The sequence below is a fragment of the Oncorhynchus nerka genome, linkage group LG6, assembly GCF_034236695.1.
Source record: "Oncorhynchus nerka isolate Pitt River linkage group LG6, Oner_Uvic_2.0, whole genome shotgun sequence".
NCBI classification, from domain to species: domain Eukaryota; kingdom Metazoa; phylum Chordata; class Actinopteri; order Salmoniformes; family Salmonidae; genus Oncorhynchus; species Oncorhynchus nerka.
The window spans coordinates 46,679,600-46,703,609 of NC_088401.1; the positions used below are offsets into that span (position 1 = coordinate 46,679,600).

Consider the following 24,010-nt stretch of genomic DNA (forward strand, 5'->3'; position numbering starts at 1 on the left):
CTGTATAACGATTCTAGAAACATAAAGCCCTTTATTTTCATATCACATCAAAATAATTTCACAAATACAAAACACACTTACTGTACACCATTTTAACCTGCTTTATCACAGTTGCAACCGACCAGTATTTTTCAGTGACATGTTTCTGGAAGCCTTCCTTTAGTGTTCAGAGTATGCTAATTAGCACAGGTGGTACCTCTGTCTTCCGTCTGTCTTCAGTAAACACACACTGTAACTTGGAGATATGGCTATGTGTGAAGACTAACCCTATAAAGGCGTATCAATTTACCATGACATTTTTTGAAAATGGTTTATTTCTGATATGAAAGATAAGGTCCTTATGCTTCCTCCTAATTTCTAGCAAAGGGTACATGGTGATAGTGTGTTAGTGGTGTAGTTGGTTCACTAAGATGTATCAATCCCCAAATATACTGCATTGACTCTAGCCTCTTCCTGTCCTACCATGGAATCAACATAATGATTCCCTTCAAAATGGAAATAATTTGAATGTCAGTGGGAGAGGTCCCTTTTTCGACAAGAGGGAAAACTGGATGCTTTCCAGGCAGTCACACAAAGCTCTGAAAGGACCAGAGCACTCAATAGCATCTCTCTATTTCCCAGTGTCCCCTTTCTGTTGGATCACAGTCATACCATTCCAATGTTCCCAAAGGGGAGGGCGGGCTTATTCAGTTGGAACTATTTGAGTTTCAGATGGATCATGTGCAGTCCGCGGAGCCAGTAAGACTCCTTATTCTACAAGACAGACAGTCATCTGCTTTATGAATTTATTTCTGGATTGTCTTTAGCATTGTGAGAAGACATTTAGTAGTATGGTTTAGACCCTGCTTGAATCTGACGGCGGTTGGGATTTGAAATGCTCGTCACAGTGTTGGACGAGGATGTCGGCGTAAGCTGTAAGAGAACTGCACCTGCCAGCTAATGTCAGTCAACACTACAGGCTCCTGATTTAGCCCCTCAAACTTGAATAGCAACATACGGCAACATGTGTCCACTACTCTCTTGTAGGTCATGTGGCCAGTGTTTGTGTTCAATACATTTGTCCTTTGAGTGTGTAAGGCAAGCCAAAACATACACAACATTGAACTTTTCATGGTGAATTTACTATGCAAAAAGGGGCACTTAACATGCATGATCCACATAAAAGGCTGTGCATGGGTATAACAATTTTACTGTCGTAAGAATTGTTGTTTCTATGGTCACCATGTATCCTGTTTAACTTGAGTAATGCAAATTGGTAACTTAGTGTTTTTCCTTGCAGGTCTCTAGAGCCTGAGCTGCAGCCACCTAGTAAAACCCTAGAGGAGCCGTTCAGTCCAAGTGAAAAGAGTATCCACTGCTCAGAGGGACAGAGGTCACCTGAAGCCCGCACGCCCACCCCACCCCGCCAGCCTTAAAAATAAAAACGACCCCCAAACTGTTCACTCCCAGCAAGCCCAGCTTCCAGAGCTCAGGAGACTCTGGAGGCAGCAGTATGAGCAGCAGTGTGGCTGACCTTCCCACCTTCACCCCCAGCCTCTTTGCCCCCAGTGCCTTCAACTATGCACGGCCACGCCAGTTTATCCAGTCCCAGCCGGCCTTCCAGGTCCCCAGCTATGATGTAGCCCAGGCTCTGCCTCAGTCCAATGGGAACAGCAGCAAGGCCTCTCCCTCCTCCTCCAATCTGAGCTCCCCCATTTCCACTCCTGCATTCTCACAGCCACCGGTGTTTCCCCATGACCCTCCTCCTCCCGCTGCCCAGCCAGTGTCCCCCTCCCGCGCCCCCATGCGCTCCACTATCACACTCACCCCGAGGGTCCCCAGTGCTAACACCAGTGTCAGTGTCCCAGCCCCATCTGAGCCCAAGTCCCCGTCCTCTTCAGCTGCCTTCCTCTGCTCTGTCCTGCCCTCTCAGTCCACCCCACAGTACAAGCCTGCACCCATGTCCATTCCCCAGCCTCCATCACCAGCTCACTCCTCACACTCCCCCAACCCTCCCAGCCCCCTGCCCAAGCCCCGCTTTGATGCCCCCCTGCACATGGCTCTCCCTACTGACAGCCTGCCTATGAGTCGGTCTCCCCACTCCCAAACTCCCACCACCGTTTCCATGACGCAGCCCTCCTTTCCTCCTCCCTCATGCGTGTCTCTGCCTCCTAGCTACAGAGGGACCCCAAACATGTGAGTTGCTATATTTTGAAATGGTAAATAAAATGCCTAAGTCTTAGCTAGTATGTTATAGCCATTCACCATACACTGAATATACAAAACATTATGAACACCTTCCTAATGTTGAGTTGCACCCCCCCACCCTTGCCCTCAGAACAGCCTCAATTCGTCGGGGCATTGACTCAACAAGGTGTCGAAAGCGTTCCACAGGGATACTGGCCCAATGTTGACTCCAATGCTTCCCATAGTTGTCAAGTTGACTGGATGTCCTTAGTGTGGTGAACCATTGTTGATGCTGATTGGAAACTGTTGAGTGTGAAAAACCCAGCAGCTTTGCAGTTCTTGACACAAACTACCATACACATTCAAAGGCACTTAAATATTTTGTCTTGCCCATTGACCAGTCCATGTCTCAATAGGCTTAACCTGTCTCCTCCCCTTCATCTACACTGATGTTGAAGTGGATTTAACAAGTGACATCAATAAGGGTCCGTCTGTCATGGAAAGAGCAAGTGTTCTTCATGTTTTGTATACTCAGTGTATATTATTTTAACATTAATGGTTGATTTAATATTCTGGCTGGCTTACCCTCTCCAGCCTTCCCAAGCTCATTGTGAAGAAGGCTCCTGCCCCTCAGCCAGTGTCCCACAACTCGGATGAGCAGATCCAGGGCTCCAAGGACGCCCTGATCCAAGATCTGGAGAAGAAGCTACGCACCAAAGAAGCCCGCAGGAGAAACAGCCAGGTACTCATTATAACAAACTAGCCCGGAGTCAGTGGGCAGTGAAGTGTTTGTCATTTTTGTGTGGATATACTGTATGTATGTGGATAGGGAAATGTGTGATGTGATTCAGTGTCAAGACAATGTTATAATCTAAGTGTTGTCTTATTTAATGTGGTAAGGGAATAAACAAAGTACTTTTCGATAACGTGCTTGTTTACTCCACTCCCACATGAATGCTGTACAAGAAGACGTGTGGTTCCCTTCCTGATTTGAACCCATACAGCATACATCATCAGACCATTTGATATCACAATGTGGCAACTATGAAAGAGGGAAATATGGATTCGTAACTTATCACCCTCTCGTAGTATTCCTGTATTAATTAAAGTCAAGGACATGCAATATCCTTGACGCCACGTGCATCAAGAGGGATTCTCAACTTTGAATAGATACTTCAATAGGACCCAACTTCCAATTACTAGAAGCTTCAGTGGAATCACTGGGACTTAGTGGACCAGTGTACTATGATCAACACAAGGCAGCTGTTGTGTTGAAGTAGACCCTATAACATTGGAGGCTGCTCTATGGACAGACCTACTTACACAGCCGGTCCCAATTCACTTTCTACCTTATCCATAACCCTTCGACGTTTGCAGATCTGAAAGGTCTGAATTAGGTATAGCAGTTCAGTGGTGGAGCATCCACCATATTGCTTCCAATGAGTAAGTTGGGACCATAGACTTAGATGGACAACTCATCTTTGTATCTGTCCCATTATGGCGTCTGTGAGAGCACAGGCAGCGCCGTAGAGGCCATCTACATTTTGAAGTAATACATTTACTTCTGAGTTGGTCAAAAAAAAACTCAGCGTGCATATGGCCACCTGGAGTGTGTTTTGAAGACGTATAAAACCCAGGTTGGAAATGTTACTGCCACCGGCAGTTATGGAATGTTTTCTCACGTGTATAATTCATCGGCTGATCCCTCCTGATGACCTGGATAGAATTATTTGATCCTTCCTTAACCCATAGGAAGTCCCACCTAGTTGAGTACCTCAAAATGGTGAAAGTCCTCAAGTGCGCTGCCCATGCTAAAACAGGCTTTTGGGTACTAGAGTTGTATGTGACTGCAGTATACTGGCTCAGCATTGGCTGGTTTACGGGTACTATACAGGATATGGTGTAACCGGTAGGATTTGAACCTGGGTTTCCCATGGGAGAAATCAAGATCTTGACCTTTTAGAGCAAGAGGAAATTCCCTTTTGGGCCGTCACTGATTTTGAAGTCTTAGGCGGGGCTACCTCATTTATGTGACTACTAGCAACCATGACCGACTCATGTCCGCTACGCTGGCTATTGGCTGTTTTACTGGTACTATATAGTATATTGGTTCGTTTAATGGTACTAGTACACTGATTGACCATAGGCTGGTTTCCTGTTTGTCCCCTGACAGAAGTTGTCCTATGAGGAGCGCATGGCTCGACGGTTGCTGGGTCCAGATAACGCTGCCTCTGTCTTTGACTTTGAGAATTCCTCCGACTCACAACTCGACCAGGTATAATTTACTCATATCCCTTCTATATCATCCATTACAACCCATTTGATTTACAGGAAGTTCTTTTAGGAAGTACAATACACTTTTTTCATTTTTTAAATATATTTTTTTCAAGGATCCATACTTTTGTCACGCTACTGTATGTCTTTGATCTACTAATACAGATATTACAAGTTTCTCAGGCTTGGAGACGTTGTTACTAATACTATGTGGGGTTTAGATGGGATGTTCCCTGCACTATGTGTGACTAGTCCCCTGTCACTGTAGATCAGCCCTCAATTCTCCTCACACAATGGGTCTGGGCTCTGGCTCTGTCCTCTTCAGTGACAGGAGAACTGCACAGCCCTCTTCCAAGAATGCAGCTAGAAATAGCAGGTGTGAAGACTGCCATAGCAGCATTCTCCCAAGGATATGTAGTGTAGGATGCCAGAAAGAGACCACACATACACACAACAGTACAACACGTGTGCCCACACAACTGTACAACACGTGTGCCCACAGCACTATCCCCCATCTGGCCACCCCTATTGCCCTAGGCATAGTGTCATGTACTTTGAAATGTTTTGCAAGTCTGGTTATTCAAGAGGTTGTGTTGAAGTAATGCCTTTTTCAGGAGAGGATGTAGTTTTGAACATAGGCCACCTTTATGGGTGAACTTGAGTGTTGGCACTACATATAGTGTAGAGGCAGTGGTGAATCACTCTCTATATACAGTATGTGAATGTTTTTACACAGGTCCATGGTAAAAATTTCATTCCCAAATCTCTCTGTCCTCTCTTGCAGCCAGAATCACCAGAGGGACGTAACACTGGAGGAATATGGTAAATTTCACCCACAGTCAGCGAAAGCATGTGTATAACATTTCTAATGCTTTACATTTGAGTAATTTGGCAGACACGCTTACCCAGAGCGACTTACAATAGTGCATTTGTCTTAAAGGACGGTTCCTCACACTGACAGTTTCTCCCAGCTCATAGACTACTATCTACCCCCTCTCCTCTACTAATCGATGGTTCGGTTTTCTTTAAACCGCCACTACAAACTTAAGCTAGCCTTAGCCACCGCAACTTAACAATCATGTGGGCATGTTTTTTTTTTTTTATCACCTTTTTAAAGTAACATCAAACCAAATAGGGAGTTGATCTGAATTGATTTCAGGTGATTTGGACAGTTTTCTTTTCTTTAAACATGCACCCATCGATTTGATAGCCACCACAAGCTAACAATCTAAGGTTAGCTGAAGTTTTTAGTGGATGTTTAAAGAACTGAACCATTGATTAGTTTCTCTTGGCCCATAGACCACATTCAGGGTGAGGAACTGTCTAACATCATGGTGAACTACTCCTTTAAGATAGCTGTGATTTATATTTAAAATACTTATTTAAGAGGTAGGGTTTCAGACCTTTTCGAAAGATGGACATTAGGAGGACACTTATTCCACAATTGGTGTGCCAGGACAGAAGCACTTTGCCTGGGCTGAGCGGTAGTTTCCATCCCGTAGGGGTGGGAGGGCAAAGAGACCAGAGGTGGCAGAAAAGAGTGCTTGGGTTAGGGTATTGGGTTTGAAAATAGCCTGGATGTAAGGAGGGGAGAGTTCCCTCTAGCTGCTCCATAGGAAAGCACCAGGGTCTTTAAGATGATGTGTGCTTCGAGTGGAAGCCAGTGGAGTGTGCGGAGGAGCGGGGTGACCTGGGAGAACTTGAGAAGGTTGAACACCAAAAGAGTTTTGCTCATACCCCATATACACAATAAATCAGTAGATGAGGAGACCAGAAAGAGAAGAGTGCTCCACGTGAGGGTGAAGGCATGTGCGAATGAGACCTGAGGCTTAGGGCTGGGTAGCGGGTTGTCGACTCCAGGTTGAGTTTCCTGGCGCAGCCGTGTGTTTGTGTGCTGTTTCCAATGCCTACCACGGGCTCCGGTTCCATGCTGTAAGTGGAACAATAATAGACCATGAACTGAGTGAGCTGACATGTCTCCCAGTCTCTACAGCTATGATGTCTTCCTTACTGATGTTTTCTGGGATTGCTTTGTCTTCCCATTATGATGCACAGTTGGAAGGTGAAGGGCACATGCTGTGTTACTTGAAGTGAGATGGCTTAGGATCCATGTGTGGACTTTTTGTCCATTTTGTTTATGTTAATGGGGTTTTCTGAACAGCATGAATGGAGATGCATCATTTGATGCTGTTATGAATTAGTTCAAATTGCTTTTTGAACCTGAAAAGATGAGAAGAATCACCACCTTCCGGAGACACCTGAAACCCCACCTCTTTAAGGAATACCTAGGATAGGATAAAGTAATCCCTCTCACCCCCCCTCCCCCTGAAAAGATTTAGATGCACTACTGTTCCACTGGAGGTCATAAGGTGAATGCACCAATTTGTAAGTCGCTCTGGATAAGAGCGTCTGCTAAATGACTTAAATGTAAATGTAAATGTAGAAGAGTGGGCTCTCTTGACTGCATGAAAACTCAATCATTCAAAGTCAGCCATCAAAGGTGCAGTTATGAAAGCTCCTCTGTTCCCTCCCTCTTCTGCTTTCACTTTCTCCTCACTCCTTTCTTTCTCCTCACTCTGTATCTTTCTTTCCTCTAGGGGAAAACACCATTCTGGTACTGATGGCAACGAGGGCTCGGCCATCCAGGAGAAGTGCTATGCTCCACGTTTCATCCAGGTCCCCAAGGACCTTACAGTGGAGGAGGGCAGGTTCTGCAGGATCGACTTCAAGGTACGGCACTGGACACGCTGTAATCAGTTTAGTCGTGAATGTTGATCAAATGCATTATATGTAGCTAGCATTCAACATTTTTATAGCTGGGATCTATTTCCTAGGTAGGAACTTATTGCTGAGGTATCTTCTGTAAAGACCTCGTTAAACTTTGACATGGACTCATGCAACAATTTTATTTAAGAGTAATGTAATTAAAGCCTCTGGAGTCCAAACATGAAACTCAATATCACATCTGGACAGAATAACCAGGTTGTAAAAAGCTACCCTGTACTCTCCTCACCCCTCATCCACTTCCTCCTCTGAGCTATCAGGGTCCCTGCACTTAGCCCCGCATGACCCCCTAGTCGTCCACACTCCAGTCCCCACACTCGCTGGGTCACTCGCTGCTCAAGGTTGTGTCCAGGGTCATATTTATTAGTACACACTGTAGCAAAACATTTTGCAGCAAAATGTTTCTATTTTCTTCTGTTTGATGTTGGCTGTGTCCTCAGGTGGGAGGTCTGCCCACCCCAGATGTGGCCTGGTATCTCGACGGGAAGGCCATCCGCCCCGACGACTACCACAAGATGCTGGTGTGTGAGAAGGGCATGCACTCCTTCATCATTGAGATTGTGACTGTGCATCATGCCGGTGTCTACGAGTGTATTGCCAGAAACCGCGCTGGGGAGAACCGCTTCTACATAAAACTGGAGGTTATCGGTAAGGGCTGTTTTTGATTACTGTATTCTGTCAATCTCCCATGTCCCATCTCTTAGCTTAGCATTGATGCTCTAACACTGCTTTACCCCCTCTCCTCTTTAGCCCAGGAGATGCTTCGCCCGCCCACCTTTGTCCAGAAGATGCTGAACTCTCGTGCCCTGGAGGGGGACACGGTGAGGTTAGAGTGTAAGGTGGCTGCCTCCCCTCCACCAAAACTCTTCTGGAAGAAGGACAAAGACATGCTGCGCATTGACCCCACCAGGATGAGGTTGATGGACCTTCAATTCCAAGTTTGAATCCTCTCAGAAGGAGAAATGCTCACAGTAGAGATTGTAATTTCTGACAGTTAGCTGACTTGCAGCCAGCTGAAATGTGTTTGCTTATTAGCTGATTTAGTTTGGCTAGTTAAGGTGAACCTCTGTTGGCTATAAGTGAGAGGTGCTGTTGATTCCATGAGAGAGTAACCCACGCCTGATGTGTCTTCCAGCCTGTACCAGGATGGCACTGGAAGTCAGTGCCTGCTCATTGAGAGGCTGGTCAAATCTGATGCAGGCTGGTACACCCTGTCTGCCATCAACGAGGCCGGCATGTCCACCTGCAATGCCAGACTCGACGTAGGAAGTAAGTGGACCGTGTGTGGGTGTGTGCTTATCACACAAGTGTTTAGTTAAGAGATCCGATTGGCTCATCCCTGTCCGTTACCTATTATTGTGTGTATATGTTTCAAGACTTAAACTCATAAACACCACATAACTGCTGTGCCAATCAAGCTCTTGTGGCCCTTCACAGCTTAATAGTATGCTGACATCTGCACTAGTGGGACAAAGGCAGGGATTACCACACTGTTTACATCCGAGATAGACAACGCTGGCATTGAAATGGCATACTACATTACTGTACTATAAACAGTGATGGGAAAAGTACCCAATTGTCATACTGGAGTAAAGATAATAGAAAATGAAGTGGGTCACCCAGTAAAATACTACTTGAGATAAAGTATTTTGTTTTAAATATAAGTATCAAAATTAAATGTAATCACTAAAATATAATTAAGTATCAAAAGTCAGTATAAATAATATCAAATTCCTTATATTAAGCAAACCAGACGGTGCAATTTTCTTGTTTTTATTTTTACATTTACAGATAGCAAGAGCACACTCCAACACTCAGATATAATTTACAAATTAAGCATTTGTGTTTAGTGAGTCCACCAGATCAGAGGCAGTAGGGATGACCAGAGATGTACTCTTGATAAATGTGTGAATTTTACCATTTTCCTGTCCTGCTAAGCATTCAAAATGTAACGAGTACTTTTGGGTGTCAAGGAAAAATGTATGAAGTAAAAAAAACATTATTTTCATTAGGAATGTAATCGAAGTAAAAGTTGTCAAACATAAATGGTAAAGTATACATACCCCAAAAAACAACTTAGGTAAAAATACTTTAAAGTACTACTTAAGTACTTTATACCACTGACTACAAATTACCAGTGTTGTGCAAAAACGTATGTACTGTAGCAGCAAGGGGAAATTGTCTGTTACTCAATATTTGTAGTACTTTCTGCTGTTACGATGGAGAGGAGCAAATTTCCTGTCATTTCTCCTGCCGTCCTGCAAATACAGTAGTTGCCATGGCGGTGCAAGTTGTAAAGGCTGATAGAAACCCATAACAGATATATCATTACAAGGCTAGGAAAATGAGGGGCTGCTGTATTATATTCCTCCTCGATCACATAACATGCCATCTGGTACGCGGACCGAGAGCGGCCATATTGACTTTTACCTCTATTCAGCCTAGCTAGCTGAAGAAGTAGTGTGAAATGTGTCGGTCAGAGCGAGGGCATATACTTGCTCTATCCTCTCAGCGCAGGGTTACTAAATGGAAATACTGACTCTTCTTCGCTCATATGATTGTCTCATCACGATGATGTCAGGCCCCAACTGTGCAGCAGAATTTAGCCGGACACTCTGCTGGCCACAAGAAAAGCTTGTCTTTCGACTCCCAAGGTTAACCTGTAATTGGAGATGGTGCTTAATACAGCAACGCTTGGCAGAGAGGGCTGCGACGCCAGTCTCACAGCACAGGCATGCCTCAATGGCACTTGTGCAAACCTTAATACCGTAGCAGTTTATCCTTGGAGTTCTTTTTAGGAAAATCTCTTATGATAGCAGCACATTCCTCCTCCTGTGTATGAAGAGGTCCAAACATGATTTCAAATTCCTTATATTAGGCAAACCAGACGGTACAATTTTCATGTTTTTAAAATAATAGGTTGGTAATATTTGACGTTGACCGGCTTTATTTTCATTTTGTTTTATTACCTGGCTCAAATGCAACATTTCCATTATTATTGCATTAGAGGTTCAAAGAGCCTGTTCTGAATATATCTTGATCTTTGTATTCCATTCTGTTTACTCTTGTCTCTGCAGCTCGCACCAACAAGCCTGCCCCCCCTACAGGCAAGCATTTTAAAATCCCCCTCAGCCGTCTCCCCGTCCTGACTCCAGACCCCACCCCCCAGCACACGGCCCCCCTGTACGAGAGTGAGGAGCTCTAGACAAAAGTACACCAGGAGTGTAATAATCGTGGATGTGTGTTGTGCTCCTTATCATACCTGCCTGTGTCCTACCACTGAGGCTGTCTTGTTGTTTGTGTCTTGGGGAGGAAACCAATTGAGGTTTTGAGGAAGCGGGTAGATGGACTCACATTTTGCCCACACTGCCTCCAGGACACCTCAAAGACCCCGCATTTGTCAAATGCACTTTAGTTTGAGCCCTTCTGGTTTTGTGTCAAGGGCATGCTGGTCAGATGCGGGTTTCCCAACCGCACATCCTCTTAGTGTGGTGTAGCCTTCCTGGCCGGTGCACTTGACTTGGCACAGACCTTTGTCAAATGCTGTTCTGTGGTTTGCTGTTCTAGTGGATAGAGGATTAATCATGTATCGTCTCCAGACATGTAGCTATCTTTCGAAGTTCCTTCACAAAGCATCGTTTTTATGACGGCTGCTTCAAGTGAGAATGTGTGTAGGTGATATTTCTGTTTTTTAAAGGTCAAATGGTTTTATTATATAAGCTATTTATTGGACAATTGCTTCTAAATGTAAATGGTTGCTGTTACACCCAAATTTACCACAACCTCAAGGTCTGATCCTGACCATAGAAAAACATTTTGAATAAGTTATGTACTGTGTATGATGTGAAATTGAATATATGTGTAATAAAGTTTTCATGACCTTATTATAGGTGGTTATTTCACTTTGAAAATAAGATATCAAATTGAGTTCATATATGCTGAACAAAAACTATGTAAAGACATGTTTCATGAGCTGAAATAACAGCCCAGAAATGTTGCCTATACACAAAGCTTAATGCTCACATTTGTGTACATCCCTGTTTAGTGAGCATTTCTCCTTTGCCTAGATAATCCAGCCACCTGACAGTTGTGGCATATCAAGAAGCTGATTAATCATGACAATTACACAGGTGCTCCTTGTGCTGGGGACAAAAGGCCACTCTAAAATGTGCAATTTTGTCACAACACAATGCCACAATGTCAAGTTGTGGGTGTGTGCAATTGCCATGCTGACTACATGAATGTCCACCAGAGCTGTGGTCAAATAATTGAATGTTAATTTCTCTACCATAAGCCTCCGTTTTAGAGAATTTGGCAGTACATCCAACCGGCCTCAACTACGTCATCCACATCCTCCACCTGCGGGATCAACGGAGACCAGCCACCCAGACAGCTGATGAAACTGGGTTTGCACAACTGAAGAATTTTGGCACAAACTGTTACCTGTCTCAGTGACGCTTATCTGCATACTCGTTGTCCTCACCAGGTACGTAACAGAGTCAGTCAGTGGCAAATGCTCACCATCTTTGGCCACTGGCACACTGGAGAAGTCTGCTCTTCACAGCTGAATCACAGTTTCAACTCTACCAGGTAAATGGCATCATGGGCGACTGATGTCAATGTTGTGACCAGTGCCCCATGTTGGCAGGCATAAGCTACAGACAATGAACACCATGGCAATTTGACTGCACAGAGATAGTGACGAGATCCTGCGGCCCACTGTCGTGCCATTCATGCGCCACCATCACCTAGTTTCAGCATAATCCACCGCAAGGATCTGAAATTGTCCCAGTTCTTCCATGGCTTGCATATTCAAACATGTCGCCCATTGAGAATGCTCTGGATCGGGGTACGACAACGTGTTCCAATTACCGCCAATATCCAGCAACTTCGAACAGCCATTGAAGAGCGGGACAACATTCCACAAGTTAAAATCAGCCTGATCAACTCTATGCAAAGATCAGGGTGCATGAGGCAAATGGTTGTCACACCAGTTACCGACTGGTTTTGTGATCCACGCCCCTACCTTAAGGTATGTGACAAATGGATGCATATCTGTATTCTGTCATGTGAACTCCATAGACTAGTGCCATTTGACATTTTTTCAATTGACTGGTTTCCTTATGAACTCCAGTGAAGAATTGTAGCCATTAAGTTTTGTCATTTATTTTATATATAAAATTTAAAAAATACAATTTCATCAAAACATTTTGAAACACTTGATATTCAAAGGACGGACCTTTTGGGCTCCCAATGTGTGAAGTGAAAAACTGGTAATATAAAGACTGACACGGGTCCCCTCGACACAGGAAATCAACCCCCACTGGACAGTTAACCTGACAACCTTTTAGGACGAATTCTCTTCTATCCTGTTCTGATGAAAAAAGCCCAGACATTTAAACAAGAGACGACATAACGTTTCAGTACACGAGTATTGGGCTCCTCTTGGCCGTCTTCAGGTGAGTCAGAAGGTGACTGACTCCGTAACTGAGGAAGTGCTTGGCAATAGAACTGCTCAGGATGATGTACTCTACATACTCACACATAGTAAAAAAATAAAAAGGAATTCATGGTGGTGGTCTCTCGCTCTAAGTACAGTAAGGTCAAGTCCATGAGATGGCTATGGTTAAATCGCCCATTTCTTGGGGAGGAGTAATCATGGTGTCCACTTTCCTTAGACTGCAGCCTTGAGACTACAGTTTCCCAATCATTTCAGAAGGAAAAGTCTGACATCTGAGCGCTCAGATCTCCACGTCGCTCTCCTTGTCGTTGTCATGGTCACCATCATAGAACTCATTGGCTGCCTCCGGCCTGTAAAGAGAACATAAGCCATTTAGTTCCAAAATGTTCAAACACCATACAATTCAGTTCACACAGATACTACATGCAGTTAGACCAAAACGGGTCATATTGATTCCATTACTAATATGTTCCTGTGTGTCACAAAGCTGACTACGAGTGTATTCACCTGGAATAGTTGTCCTCTGAGCCCCTCTCATCTGGGTCTCCCTCGTCAGTACGCTCGTAGCTCAGGATGTCGGAGGGCACGTCGTGGATCTGGACACTGGGGGCGTGGTTCAACATCTTCAAGTTCTCAAAGACCGTCGAACGTATCTGCTCCAGGTACTAAACAAACACAGGAGGAAGATAAAAATCACTTAAACTGGAGAGAACAAGTTTCATAATCACACATATTCAATAGTTTGAATCCTTGTTGAAAACATTATGTAGACTGTGGTTCAGGAATACAAAAAAAAACAAGAAAGAGGGAGAGCGCATGCAGTGCATTCTCAAACTTACCTGTCTTGAATTCTGGTTCTCTATCCTGGTGCTCACATCTGGGTGGAGTGTGAAGTCTGGAGCAAAATACTCAAAGTACTCTGGAGAGATGAGAAAGAAAAAGTGCTTTTATACTGAAAAAATATATAAAACGCAACAAGCAATAATTTAAGATTTTACTGAGTTACAGCTCATATGGAAATCAGGCAATTGAAAAATGAATTTGGCCCTAATCTAAGGATTTCACATCACTGAGAATACAGATATGAATCTGTTGGTCACAGACACCTTAAAAAAATAAAAGTAGAGGCGTGGATCAGAAAACCAGTCATTATCTGGTGTGACCCCCCATTTGCCTCATGCAGCGCGACATCGCCTTCGCATAGAGTTGATCAGGCTGATTGTGGCCTGTGGAATGTTATCCCACTCAATGGCTGTGCGAAGTTGCGGGAACTGGAACACGCTGTCGTACACGTCGATCCAGAACATTCCAAACGTGCTCAAAGTGTGACATATCTGGCGAGCATGCAGGTTTTCAGCTTTGAGGAATTGTGTGCAGATCTTTGCGACATGGGGCTGTGCATTATCATGCTGAAACATGAGGTGATGGCAGCAGATGAATGGCACGACAACGGGCCTCAGGATCTCGCCACGGTATCTCTGTGCGTTCAAATTGCCATCAATAAAATGAAAGTGTTTATTATCCGTAGCCAAACCATAACTCCAGCATGGGGCACTCTGTTGACATCAGTAAACCGCTCGCCCATATGACGCCATACACACTCTGCCATCTGCCCGGTACAGTTAACTGGGATTCCTGCGTCCCAGTGGCCATCGAAATGTGAACATTTGCCCACTGAAGTCAGTTACAATATCGAACTGCAGTCAGGGCAAGATCCTGGTGAGGACGACGACCACGCAGATGAGCTTCCCTGAGACTGTTTGACAGTTTGTGCATACCTACAGTTTCATCAGCTGACCGGGTGGCTGGTCTCAGACAATCCCGCAGGTGAAGAAGCCGGATGTGACGCTCCTGTGCCGACATGATTACACGTGGTCTGCAGTTGTGAGGCCGGTTGGCCGTACTGCCAAATTCTCTAAAACAATGATGATGTGGCTTTTGGTAAACAAATTAACCTTCTTTCAAATCAAATGTTATTTGTCTCATGTGCCGAATACAACAGGTGTAAGTAACCCTTACAGTGAAATGCTTACTTACAAGCCCTTAACCAACAATGCTTTAAGTTAACTTTAAGTAAAAATAGAAAATAAAACAATTAAAACAGCAGCAGTAAAATAACAAGCCAGGCAATATACAGGGGGTACTGGTACAGAGTCTATGTGCGGGGGCACCAGTTAGTTGAGGTAATATGTACATGTAGGTAGAGTTAAAGTGACTATGCATGGATTAAAAACAGAGTAGCAGCAGCGTAAAAGAGGGTTCTGGGTAGCCCTTTGATTAGCTGTTCAGGAGTCTTATGGCTTGGGGGTAGAAGCTGTTAAGAAGCCTTTTGGACCTCGACTTGGTGCTCCGGTACCGCTTGCCTTGCGGTAGCAGAGAGAACATTCTACGACTAGGGTGGCTGGAGTCGTTGACAATTTTTAGGACTTTCCTCTGACATCACCTGGTATAGAGGTCCTGGATGGCAGGAAGCTTGGCCCCAGTGATGTACTGGGCCGTACGCACTAGCCTCAGTAGTGCCTTGGTTGGAGGCCGAGCAGTTACCATAGCAGGCAGTGATGCAACCAGTCAGGATGCTCTCGATGGTGCAGCTGTAGAACCTTTTGAGGATCTGAGGACCTATGCCAAATATTTTCCGTCTCCTGAGGGGGAATACGCTTTGTCGTGCCCTCTTCACAACTGCAAGTGTGACACCAAGGAACTTGAAGCTCTCAACCTGTTCCATCGATGAGAATTGGGGCATGCTCTGTCCTCCTTTTGCTGTAGTCCTTCGTCTTTATCAAGTTGAGAGAGAGGTTGTTGTCCTGGCTCCACACGACCAGGTCTCTGACCTTCCTATAGGCTGTCTCTTCGTTGTTGGTGATCAGGACTACCACTGTTGTGACATCAGCAAACTTGCTAATGGTGTTGGTGTCGTGCCTGGCAACTTTTTTTATTTAACTAGGAAAGTCAGATAAGAAATTATTATTTACAATGATGGCCTGCCTACCCCACACCCGGACGACGCAGGGCAAATTGTGCGCCGCCCTATGGGACTCCCAATCACGGAAGGATGTGATGCAGCCTGGATGCAGTCAGTGAACATGGAGTACAGGAGGGGACTGAGCACGCAGCCCTGAGGGGCCCCCATGTTGAGGAACAGCGTGGCGGGTGTGTTTACCTACCCTCACCACCTGGGGGTGGCCGGTCAGGAAGTCCAAGCTCCAGTTGCAGAGGGAGGTGTTTAGTCCCAGGGTCCTTAGCTTAGTGCGGCAGGGTAGCCTAGTGGTTAGAGCGTTGGACTAGTAACCGGAAGGTTGCAAGTTCAGACCCCCGAGCTGACAAGGTACAAATCTGTCGTTCTGCCCCTGAACAGGCAGTTAACTCACTGTTCCTAGGCCGTCATTGAAAATAAGAATTTGTTCTTAACTGACTTGCCTAGTTAAATAAAGGTAAATAATAGTGATGAGCGCTATGGTGTTGTACGCTGAGCTGTAGTCAATGAATAGCATTCTCACATAGGTGTTCCTTTTGTCCAGGTGGGAAAGGGCATTGTTGAGTGCAGAGATTGCATCATCTGTGGATCTGTTGGGGCAGTATGCAAATTGGAGTGGGTCTACGGTTTCTGGGATAATGGTGTTGATGTGTTGGTGTTGACCATTCTTTCAAAGCACTTCATGGCTACAGACATGAGTGCTATGGGTCGGTAGTCATTTAGGCAGGTTACCTTAGTGTTATTTGGCACAGGGACTATGGTGGTCGGCTTGAAACATGTTGGTATTACAAACTGTCAGGGACAGATGGAAAATGTCAGTGAACACACTTGTCAGTTGGTCAGAGCATGCTAGGAGTACATGTTCTGGTAATCCATCTGGCTCCGCGGCCTTGTAAATGTTGACCTGTTTAAAGGACATCGGCTACGGAGAGCGTGATCACACAGTCGTCCGGAACAGCCTGTGCTCATGATTGTTTCAGTGTTACTTGCCTCGAAGCGAGCATATAAGTAATTTAGCCCATCTGGTAGGTTTGTCACTGGGCAGCTCGTAGCTGTGCTTCCCTTTGTGGTCTGTAATAGTTTGCAAGCCCTGCCACCTCCGACGAGCGTCGGAGTACTATTCAATCTTAGTCCTCTATTGACACTTTGCCTGTTTGATGGTTCGTCGGAGGGCATAGCGGGATTTCTTATAAGCTTCCGGGTTAGAGTCCCACTCCTTGAAAGCGGCAGCTCTAGCCTTTAGCTCATTCCGGATGTTGCATGTAAATCCATGGCTTCTGGTTGGTGTATGTGCGTACAGTCACTGTGGGGACAATGTCATCGATGAAGCGACTGATGTACACCACACAGTGACTGATGTGGTGTACGCCTCAATGCCAGCGAAAGAATCCCAGAACATATTCCAGTCTGTGCTAGCAAAACAGTCCTGTGGCTTAGCATCTGCCTCATCTGACCACTTCCTTATTGACCGAGTCACTGGTGCTTCCTGCTTTGGTTTAAGCTTGTCAGAAGGAATCAGGAGGATAGAATTATGGTCAGATTTGCCAAATGGAGGGCGAGGGAGAGCCTTGTACGCGTCTCTGTGTGTGTCGTAAAGGTGGTCTAGAGTTTTTTCCCTTCTGGTTGCACACGTAATATGCTGATATTAATTAGGTAAAAGTGATTTGAGTTTCCCTGCATTAAAGTCCCCAGCCACTAGGAGCGCCGCCTCTGGATGAGCGTTTTCCTGTTTGCTTATGGCCGTATACAGCTCATCGAGTGCGGTCTTAGTGCCAGCATCGGTCTGCGGTGGTATATAGACAGCTATGAAAAATATAGGTGTAAACGGTCTTGGTAAGTAGTGTGGTCTACAGCTTATCATGAGATAGTCTACCTCAGGCGAGCAAAACCTTGAGGCTTCCTTAGATTTCATGCACCAGCTGTTGTCTTCAAATAGGCATAGGCCGCCGCCCCTTGTCTTACCAGAGGCCACTGTTCTATCCTCCTGAAAAGCTTAAAACACGCCAGCTTTATGTTAATCATGTTGTCCTTCAGCCACGACTCGGTGAAACATAAGATATTACCGTTTTTAATGTCCCGTTGGTAGGATATACGTGCTCGTAGTTTGTCTATTTTATTATAGATTGATTGTGCGTTGGCTAATAGGACCGATGGTAAAGGTTGATTACCCTCTCGATGACAGATCCTTACAAGACACATGGACCGCCGTTCACGATATCTATGTATTTTCCTCCTGCGAATGACGGGGATGAGGGCCTTGTCAGGTGTCTGGAGTAAATCCTTCCCATCCAACTCGCTGAAGAAGAATTCCTCCAGTACGGGGTGAGTAATTGCTGCCCTGATATCAAGAAGCTCTTTTTGGTCATAAGACACAGTGGCAGAAACATTATGTACAAGTTACAAATGACGCAAAAAAACATACATAATAGCACGATTGGTTGCGGGATCGTAAAACGGCAGCCATCTCTTTTGGCGCTATTATTATTATTATTGTCCCCCAACACAAGGTTCACCTGTGTAATGATAATGCTATTTAATCAGCTTCTTGATATGCCACACCTTCCAGGTGGATGGATTATCTTGGCAAAGGAGAAATGCTTTGGGATGTAAACAAATTTGTGCACAACATTTGAGAAATAAGCTTTTTGTGCATATGGACATTTTCTGGGATCTTTTTATTTCAGCTCATGAAGCATGGGATCAACACTTTACATTTTGCATTTATTTTTGTTCAGTGTACATCATATTATGTCAATATATCAAACCAATGTACAAAAAGCTTGCTCTTACCACTATAGGGCAGCTCATCACTAATTGGCTCATCGACTAGGAGGGAGGTCTCATAGGTCCTAGAATGGCGGAAGAGCAACAGTCTTAAGTGGTTCCATATACACTGTGAGAACATTATCTCTCGGTCTCCATTAAAAACAACTGTCACCTAAACCTCTACACCAGGTGTATTCAAGGTCCAGAGCTTGCTGGTTTGGTTCTACCTGATAATTAATTACACACACCTGGTGTCCCAGGTTTAAATCAGTCCCTGATTAGAGGGGAACAATGGAAGAAAAAAAGGCAGTGAAACAGGCTTCGAGTTCCACACTATAGTTCAGTTACAGCAATGAAATAAATGAGTACTCACCAGCATCTGGCCACATTGCGTACTGTGTACCCCCCTCCTCCCAGCACCAGCAGGGGAATCCTGAAGCTTTTTACAAACTCCACACATTCCCTATAGGAAAAATAAGTACCCTGGGTAAGAGAGTTTACCATATCATGGCTCCTGTGTAAATTGGTAAGGGATTTTCTGTAATCACTTGTGCCCTCCTACCAGTAGGTTGCAGGATATCCTCATATTATAGAGTACATTGACTTCCATCCACCGAACCTGAATCCTTATCACTACAAGGACACTTACCCATGGCCTCGTATACTGAGGTTGAAGCATCCTAGTCGGTCACAGCCCAGAGAGTCAGCCCCACACTATCAATGACAAGAGGTGCATGTATGAGTACCATATTCAATACCACAATCCATGCCACTCATGCGAAAACGCTAATGATGATCTCTGGCTGCCAAATGCTCACCTGAAGAACGATACAGGTTGGCTGGTAGAAGTCCACCACTTGCTTAATGACTGGCTGAAAGAGTTGCCTGTAGCCTAAGAAACCAAGTGCGATAATGATAAGGTATTGGACAAAATTAAGAGAATTCATCCTTTCAAGCATTCTTGCCAATTATGCAAGGTTTTGCTCAATTGATCCCCTATCAAAAATCAGGAAACATCTGTTGTTGGTTATTATCCAGTATACCATCAGACCCTTTATAACACTCATCAGAGAGATGTTAATAGTTCATAAGTCAGGCAGAATAACACATATCTGATGAAAGCACTCCCCAGAGACATCTCACTGGCCTGAGTCTAATAGCATTACCAGACTGGATCGCCAGAGAACCACCCTGAGTAGGGGATCCAGAAAGGACACTACTCACTCTGGTCATCGATCCCATCCCGGAGAGGCACGTTCAGGCAGTAGTAACGGCCGCTCTCAGCCCCCACCTCATACATGTCACCTATGGGACAAAACATAGAAACACAATTTGTTCATCAAAGAATAGGCTCATTAAGGGGGCTTTCACACCATATTGGTTTGGAGCAGTTTTCCCGAACATTGCCGCGTTTTCCCCCTTATTTGGACTGGTGTGAACAGTATCCACACTAAACAATGCACTATGGTTCACTCAAAAAGGGGGGTCTCAGTCCATATCTATATGTATAGTGGTGCGGTTCGCTGCAGGTGAGATCACAGTCCGGACCAAACACAGGAAAAGAACCAGAGGCATGAACCAGAGGCATGCATTATTACTGGTTGTTTGACTGCGACCATTTGATAAAATGCACACAGCACGATAACTTGATATCTCTGAAACATTATGTGAGTAGCGGTGCATTTATGATGCAGATTAGGGGAGATGGGGGATATAGGCTATTGAATAGCTTATTCACTTTGCACTTTGAGCAGTTATTGCAGTTTCCACATGTCATTGGAAGACCAAAGTGAAAGTAATATGAAGTTTGGGACACACAAGCTATGCTTCTGGATAATCATAAATGGATTTAACGTGAGCATTTTCACCAACAAAACAAATGACTTGCATGAACATGTGATTTTGTCTAGGCATTTCAGTTCGTTTGACAATTGGCAATATGAAACTAACCGGACCAAACAAAAAAAAATACAAAAAATACAAAACAAGCTGATTCGAACTATAGCTCAGAACTGTGTTTGCCCTAAGACACCTCTATTGCCCCATAGAGATATTCAATCATTTAGTCATTAAGATAAACTGTCTATTTATCAATGAGTATTCTCACTGATTATAACAGACTCTCATATGGCTTGTCTTACCTGTGCCTGGGAAAAAGTAGTTCCCATACTTGTGGAAGGATACAGTCATGACCCGATCAGTCAGGTAAAAGGCTTCCTGCACCCCATCGCCATGGTGAATGTCAATGTCTATGTAGAGCACACGTGGGTGGTATCTAAAGATAGATTTACATTATTAGTTGTCAGTGATCCTTAGAGGGATGTGAACCCAGAAACAGAGGGGGAAAAAACTATATTTAGGAAATAGTCAAATACAAGGGTGCTTTACTCTTACTTCAAAAGCTCCAGTATACTGATGACAATGTCATTCACATAGCAAAATCCAGAGGCCTAAAAACAAAAAACGAGTGAAATCATGACATCATAAAGAGCTGTACATAGGCATATATAAAGATGACCAGAGGCCATAATAAATTGTAATTTGTCTTGACAAAGAAACAAATGCATGTCGCATAATTCTTACCTCAAATTTCTTAGCATGATGAAGACCCCCAGCCCAGTTGATGGCAATGTCACATATCTGCAAAACAATGGCCCCGATCAATAATCAAATCACAAAGTCTGGTTGACTATTTACCTGGCTCTGTAAATTGCTGAATTGCTTGCTTGGCCTAAATAAATCTAGCCTGCCAGTAGATAGAATACATTTATAACATAGTCCTGACCTGACAAAAAAAGAAGGTGAGCTTTCCGTTTTCCCTAAAACAAACTGACCTTCACAGTGGTACAACATGGTGTGTGTGTGTACATACCTTGTGGTTTAGCTGTGTTGCTCCCTGTAGTGACGCTCCGGTATACCTGGAGCAGAACTCAAACAGGCCCGGGAATACAGGGCTGACAGGGGACACATGCATTATCACACAGATATATGTGTACGTCAAACAGATATTGATAACAAGTTGCACAGTACAGTGAGCATAATATTACATCAACAACAGTCTGTATTATGACACATTATGTATTTCACACAGTGTTATATTGTCCTCAAGTCACACATGAATCCAAATTTACACCAGGTTAGCAATGTAGGCTAATACATTATAGAACCCTCAAACTCAACTCTAGACCTTGAAGCCAGTTCCACTGTTTTTTTATTTATTCTTCCCCTCTAATTGGGGACTGATTTAGACCTGGGACACCAGGTGGGTGCAATTAATTATCATGTAGAACTGAAAACTCCTAGGCTCCAGACCTCGTAGGGGAATAGTTGAATACCCCTGTTATAGAATATAGATAAGACATTCTCACCAGTCATCCCCCACATTGAAGGTGTTGAGACTCTTTGTGAAGCCCTGCATATTGTTGGGGCTGACCTTCTGAAGAAAGTCAATGTAATCTTCTGAGTGAAATCGGCACATGTCATGTTGGGAGGCTTTGTATGGTTTGAAAACCTATAAAACAAGGACCAGTCAATACATGAACATGGTGTCAAGAAGGACATGAAAGAGTCTCGTTTCATCTGGTACTTTTCAGCATGTTTAACATCAGCAGGACTTACCTGCATCTTTTTGTATAGGCCATAGTGCAAAACAAGGCTGTGCGTCAGAGAGAGACGATGGGGTTTCATAGGGTGACCAGCACCTTGATAAAGAAAGAAAAAGCAAAAATCATGTTTCAGTTAGTGTTACTCTCCTATGCAGTTATCAATTTCTTAATTTCTCTGTGGTTCTGCATGGTGCTAGCTATCATTCATAACCTACCTAACTAGGAAAAATATAGCATAAAACATCTCTACTCTTGCAAACACACGACTATTAGCTAGTAACCTTAGTTAGCGAACACGTTTCCAGTTTGCGGCGAGACCTATTGACCTGATTGCTAGAATAAATAAGAATAACGTTAAAATCAAATCACAAATTAAAAAGGAAATAACTGTATTACCCTAACCTTATTCGTCTAAAAAAAAGTTAGCAGGCTGGCTAATATGCTATGCTTGAGTCCAGCTTTGTGTAGCCAAAATCGTACCATAATGAAAGTTCCCCACGTCCGGATCATAAAAATATGCTGTTCTATTGGACATCTTTTTTATACGGTTCGCTGGGTGTTTGTTACTGTAAATATATAGTTGCTTCATTTAGCAAGTAGCCATTGTAAACGGCGAGTACAATGTACGTCATTGTCCAGTGACAGTCAAAGGGGGCGGGAGTAGGGGGGTCATTGCTAAAAGGGAACCAGTAAAATAGAGTAGCGCCAAAGATTTGTATAACTAACCCAAGATAGACCACTGCCTGTCGTTTACAACGTAGCGGGCAGAAAAAGCAAGTAGCCAAGCACGAGCTAGCGAGAGCCTATTGGCGCATTTATTTGCATATTTCCGTTAGGGAACGCCTTACGCCTTGTGAAGAGCGCGTGTGCAATAACTCAATTCCCCTTCGCACTCCTAAACAACGCAAAGGGTAAAGTCGACAAAACTTAGTCCCCTCTGTTCGTAACATATTCGTTTTGGAAACACAAAACTGTATTGAGATCAAATGTGTAATCGATGAGAAAATTAGCATAATATCGGCCAAAATCCCCTTATTTTATTATTATAAAAAAACAAATGCTCGCTCCATCTTCTCCCACTGCCGGTCTCTGGGCTTCCTCTCACCACAATATTTGGTAGTAAGTGGAAACGCCAATTATGTGCTTCACATTTATACAATATGTGAAATATATGTCTCATTGTGGTACTACTGTGAGGCTCTATTCAATCAAATCCAATTTTATTGGACACATACACGTGTTTAGCAGATGTTATTTCAGGTGTATCGAAATGCTTGTCTTTCTAGCTCCAACATTGCAGTAATATCTAGCAAGTAATATCTAACCATTTCAAAACAATACACACAATTCTAAAGGAATGTAATTAAGAAAATATATAAATATTTGGATGAGCAATGTTGGAGCGTCATAGACTAAAATACAGTAGAATATAATACAGTATATACATATGAGATGAGTAATGCAAAATATGTAAACATTATTAAAGTGACAAGTGTTCCAGATTTTACTTTTTGTAGCAGGTGAGAATTTTCGAAGCTGTTTAGGATAATTAATGTAGCAGGTTAGAACAATTAGTTTAAGGTTAGGAAAACAGTTAGGGTTAGCTTAAATGCAAAATAATCAACTTTTGACATTAATTTGACAAAAGCTGGATAGCTTCTAGTCATAACCAGGGGCAGTAGCATGGCTAGAAGGGTTCCAGCTTTTGTCAGAATTGACTTTTCATAGCAGGTTTATGAGAATTATTGTGGCAGGTTCTGAGAAATAGGTTAAGGTTAGGAAAATGGTTAGGGTTATAGTTAGCTAAAAAGCAGTGGGAGTAGAGGCCACTGTGTCCCAGTGTTGTTGCTGTTCATTCCCCTCCCCCCACTGAGTAGTAGACTGTATGTATCACAGGAGGTTGGTGGCACCTTAATTGGAGAGGACAGGCATGTGGTAATGGCTGGAGAGGAATAAGTGGAAAGGTACCATTCCATTTAT

The 24,010-nt window shown here is 43.9% G+C and overlaps 2 protein-coding genes across 3 annotated transcripts in view; one reads left to right on the forward strand and one right to left on the reverse strand.

The window, feature by feature from the left end:
* Positions 1-11,108, forward strand: part of LOC115130483 (palladin-like) — a 30,480-nt gene extending 19,372 nt beyond the window's left edge. The window contains 10 exon segments of the mRNA XM_029661671.2: positions 1,280-1,400; positions 1,403-2,175; positions 2,761-2,908; positions 4,340-4,441; positions 5,225-5,262; positions 7,038-7,170; positions 7,665-7,872; positions 7,975-8,140; positions 8,360-8,493; positions 10,302-11,108. Of these exon segments, the coding sequence (XP_029517531.2) occupies positions 1,280-1,400; positions 1,403-2,175; positions 2,761-2,908; positions 4,340-4,441; positions 5,225-5,262; positions 7,038-7,170; positions 7,665-7,872; positions 7,975-8,140; positions 8,360-8,493; positions 10,302-10,429 (1,951 nt within the window). The 3' untranslated portion in view covers positions 10,430-11,108.
* A 1,266-nt stretch (positions 11,109-12,374) lies between these two features.
* On the reverse strand, positions 12,375-22,680 carry LOC115130485 (histone deacetylase 3). Of its 2 annotated transcripts, none has more exons than XM_029661673.2 (15): positions 22,511-22,680; positions 22,044-22,126; positions 21,794-21,936; positions 21,298-21,379; positions 21,009-21,065; positions 20,820-20,875; positions 20,567-20,700; positions 19,650-19,730; positions 19,244-19,317; positions 19,075-19,139; positions 18,799-18,888; positions 18,450-18,508; positions 13,525-13,604; positions 13,193-13,350; positions 12,375-13,035 (listed from the first exon to the last, which is right to left on the reverse strand). In XM_029661673.2, exons 1-15 carry the CDS (start codon positions 22,617-22,619, stop codon positions 12,966-12,968), a joined length of 1,341 nt encoding a protein of 446 aa, XP_029517533.2. In that variant the 5' UTR covers positions 22,620-22,680; the 3' UTR covers positions 12,375-12,965. The 2 variants fall into 2 exon arrangements, with proteins under 2 accessions (XP_029517533.2, XP_029517534.1); XM_029661674.2 differs by lacking the exon at positions 22,511-22,680 and adding an exon at positions 22,433-22,451.
* Between the last annotated feature and the right edge of the window lie 1,330 nt (positions 22,681-24,010).

What these genes read in the sequence shown, in the direction of transcription:
- LOC115130485 (XM_029661673.2), bottom strand. Translation starts at nt 22,619, where the DNA reads ATGAAGCAACTATATATTTACAGTAACAAACACCCAGCGAACCGTATA. An exon ending in TTCAATGTGGGGGATGACTG is followed by an intron (nt 21,380 to 21,793) that starts GTGAGAATGTCT and finishes GTCCCCTGTCAG; the next exon opens with CCCTGTATTCCCGGGCCTGT. An exon ending in CAACCTGTATCGTTCTTCAG is followed by an intron (nt 19,140 to 19,243) that starts GTGAGCATTTGG and finishes TGTCATTGATAG; the next exon opens with TGTGGGGCTGACTCTCTGGG.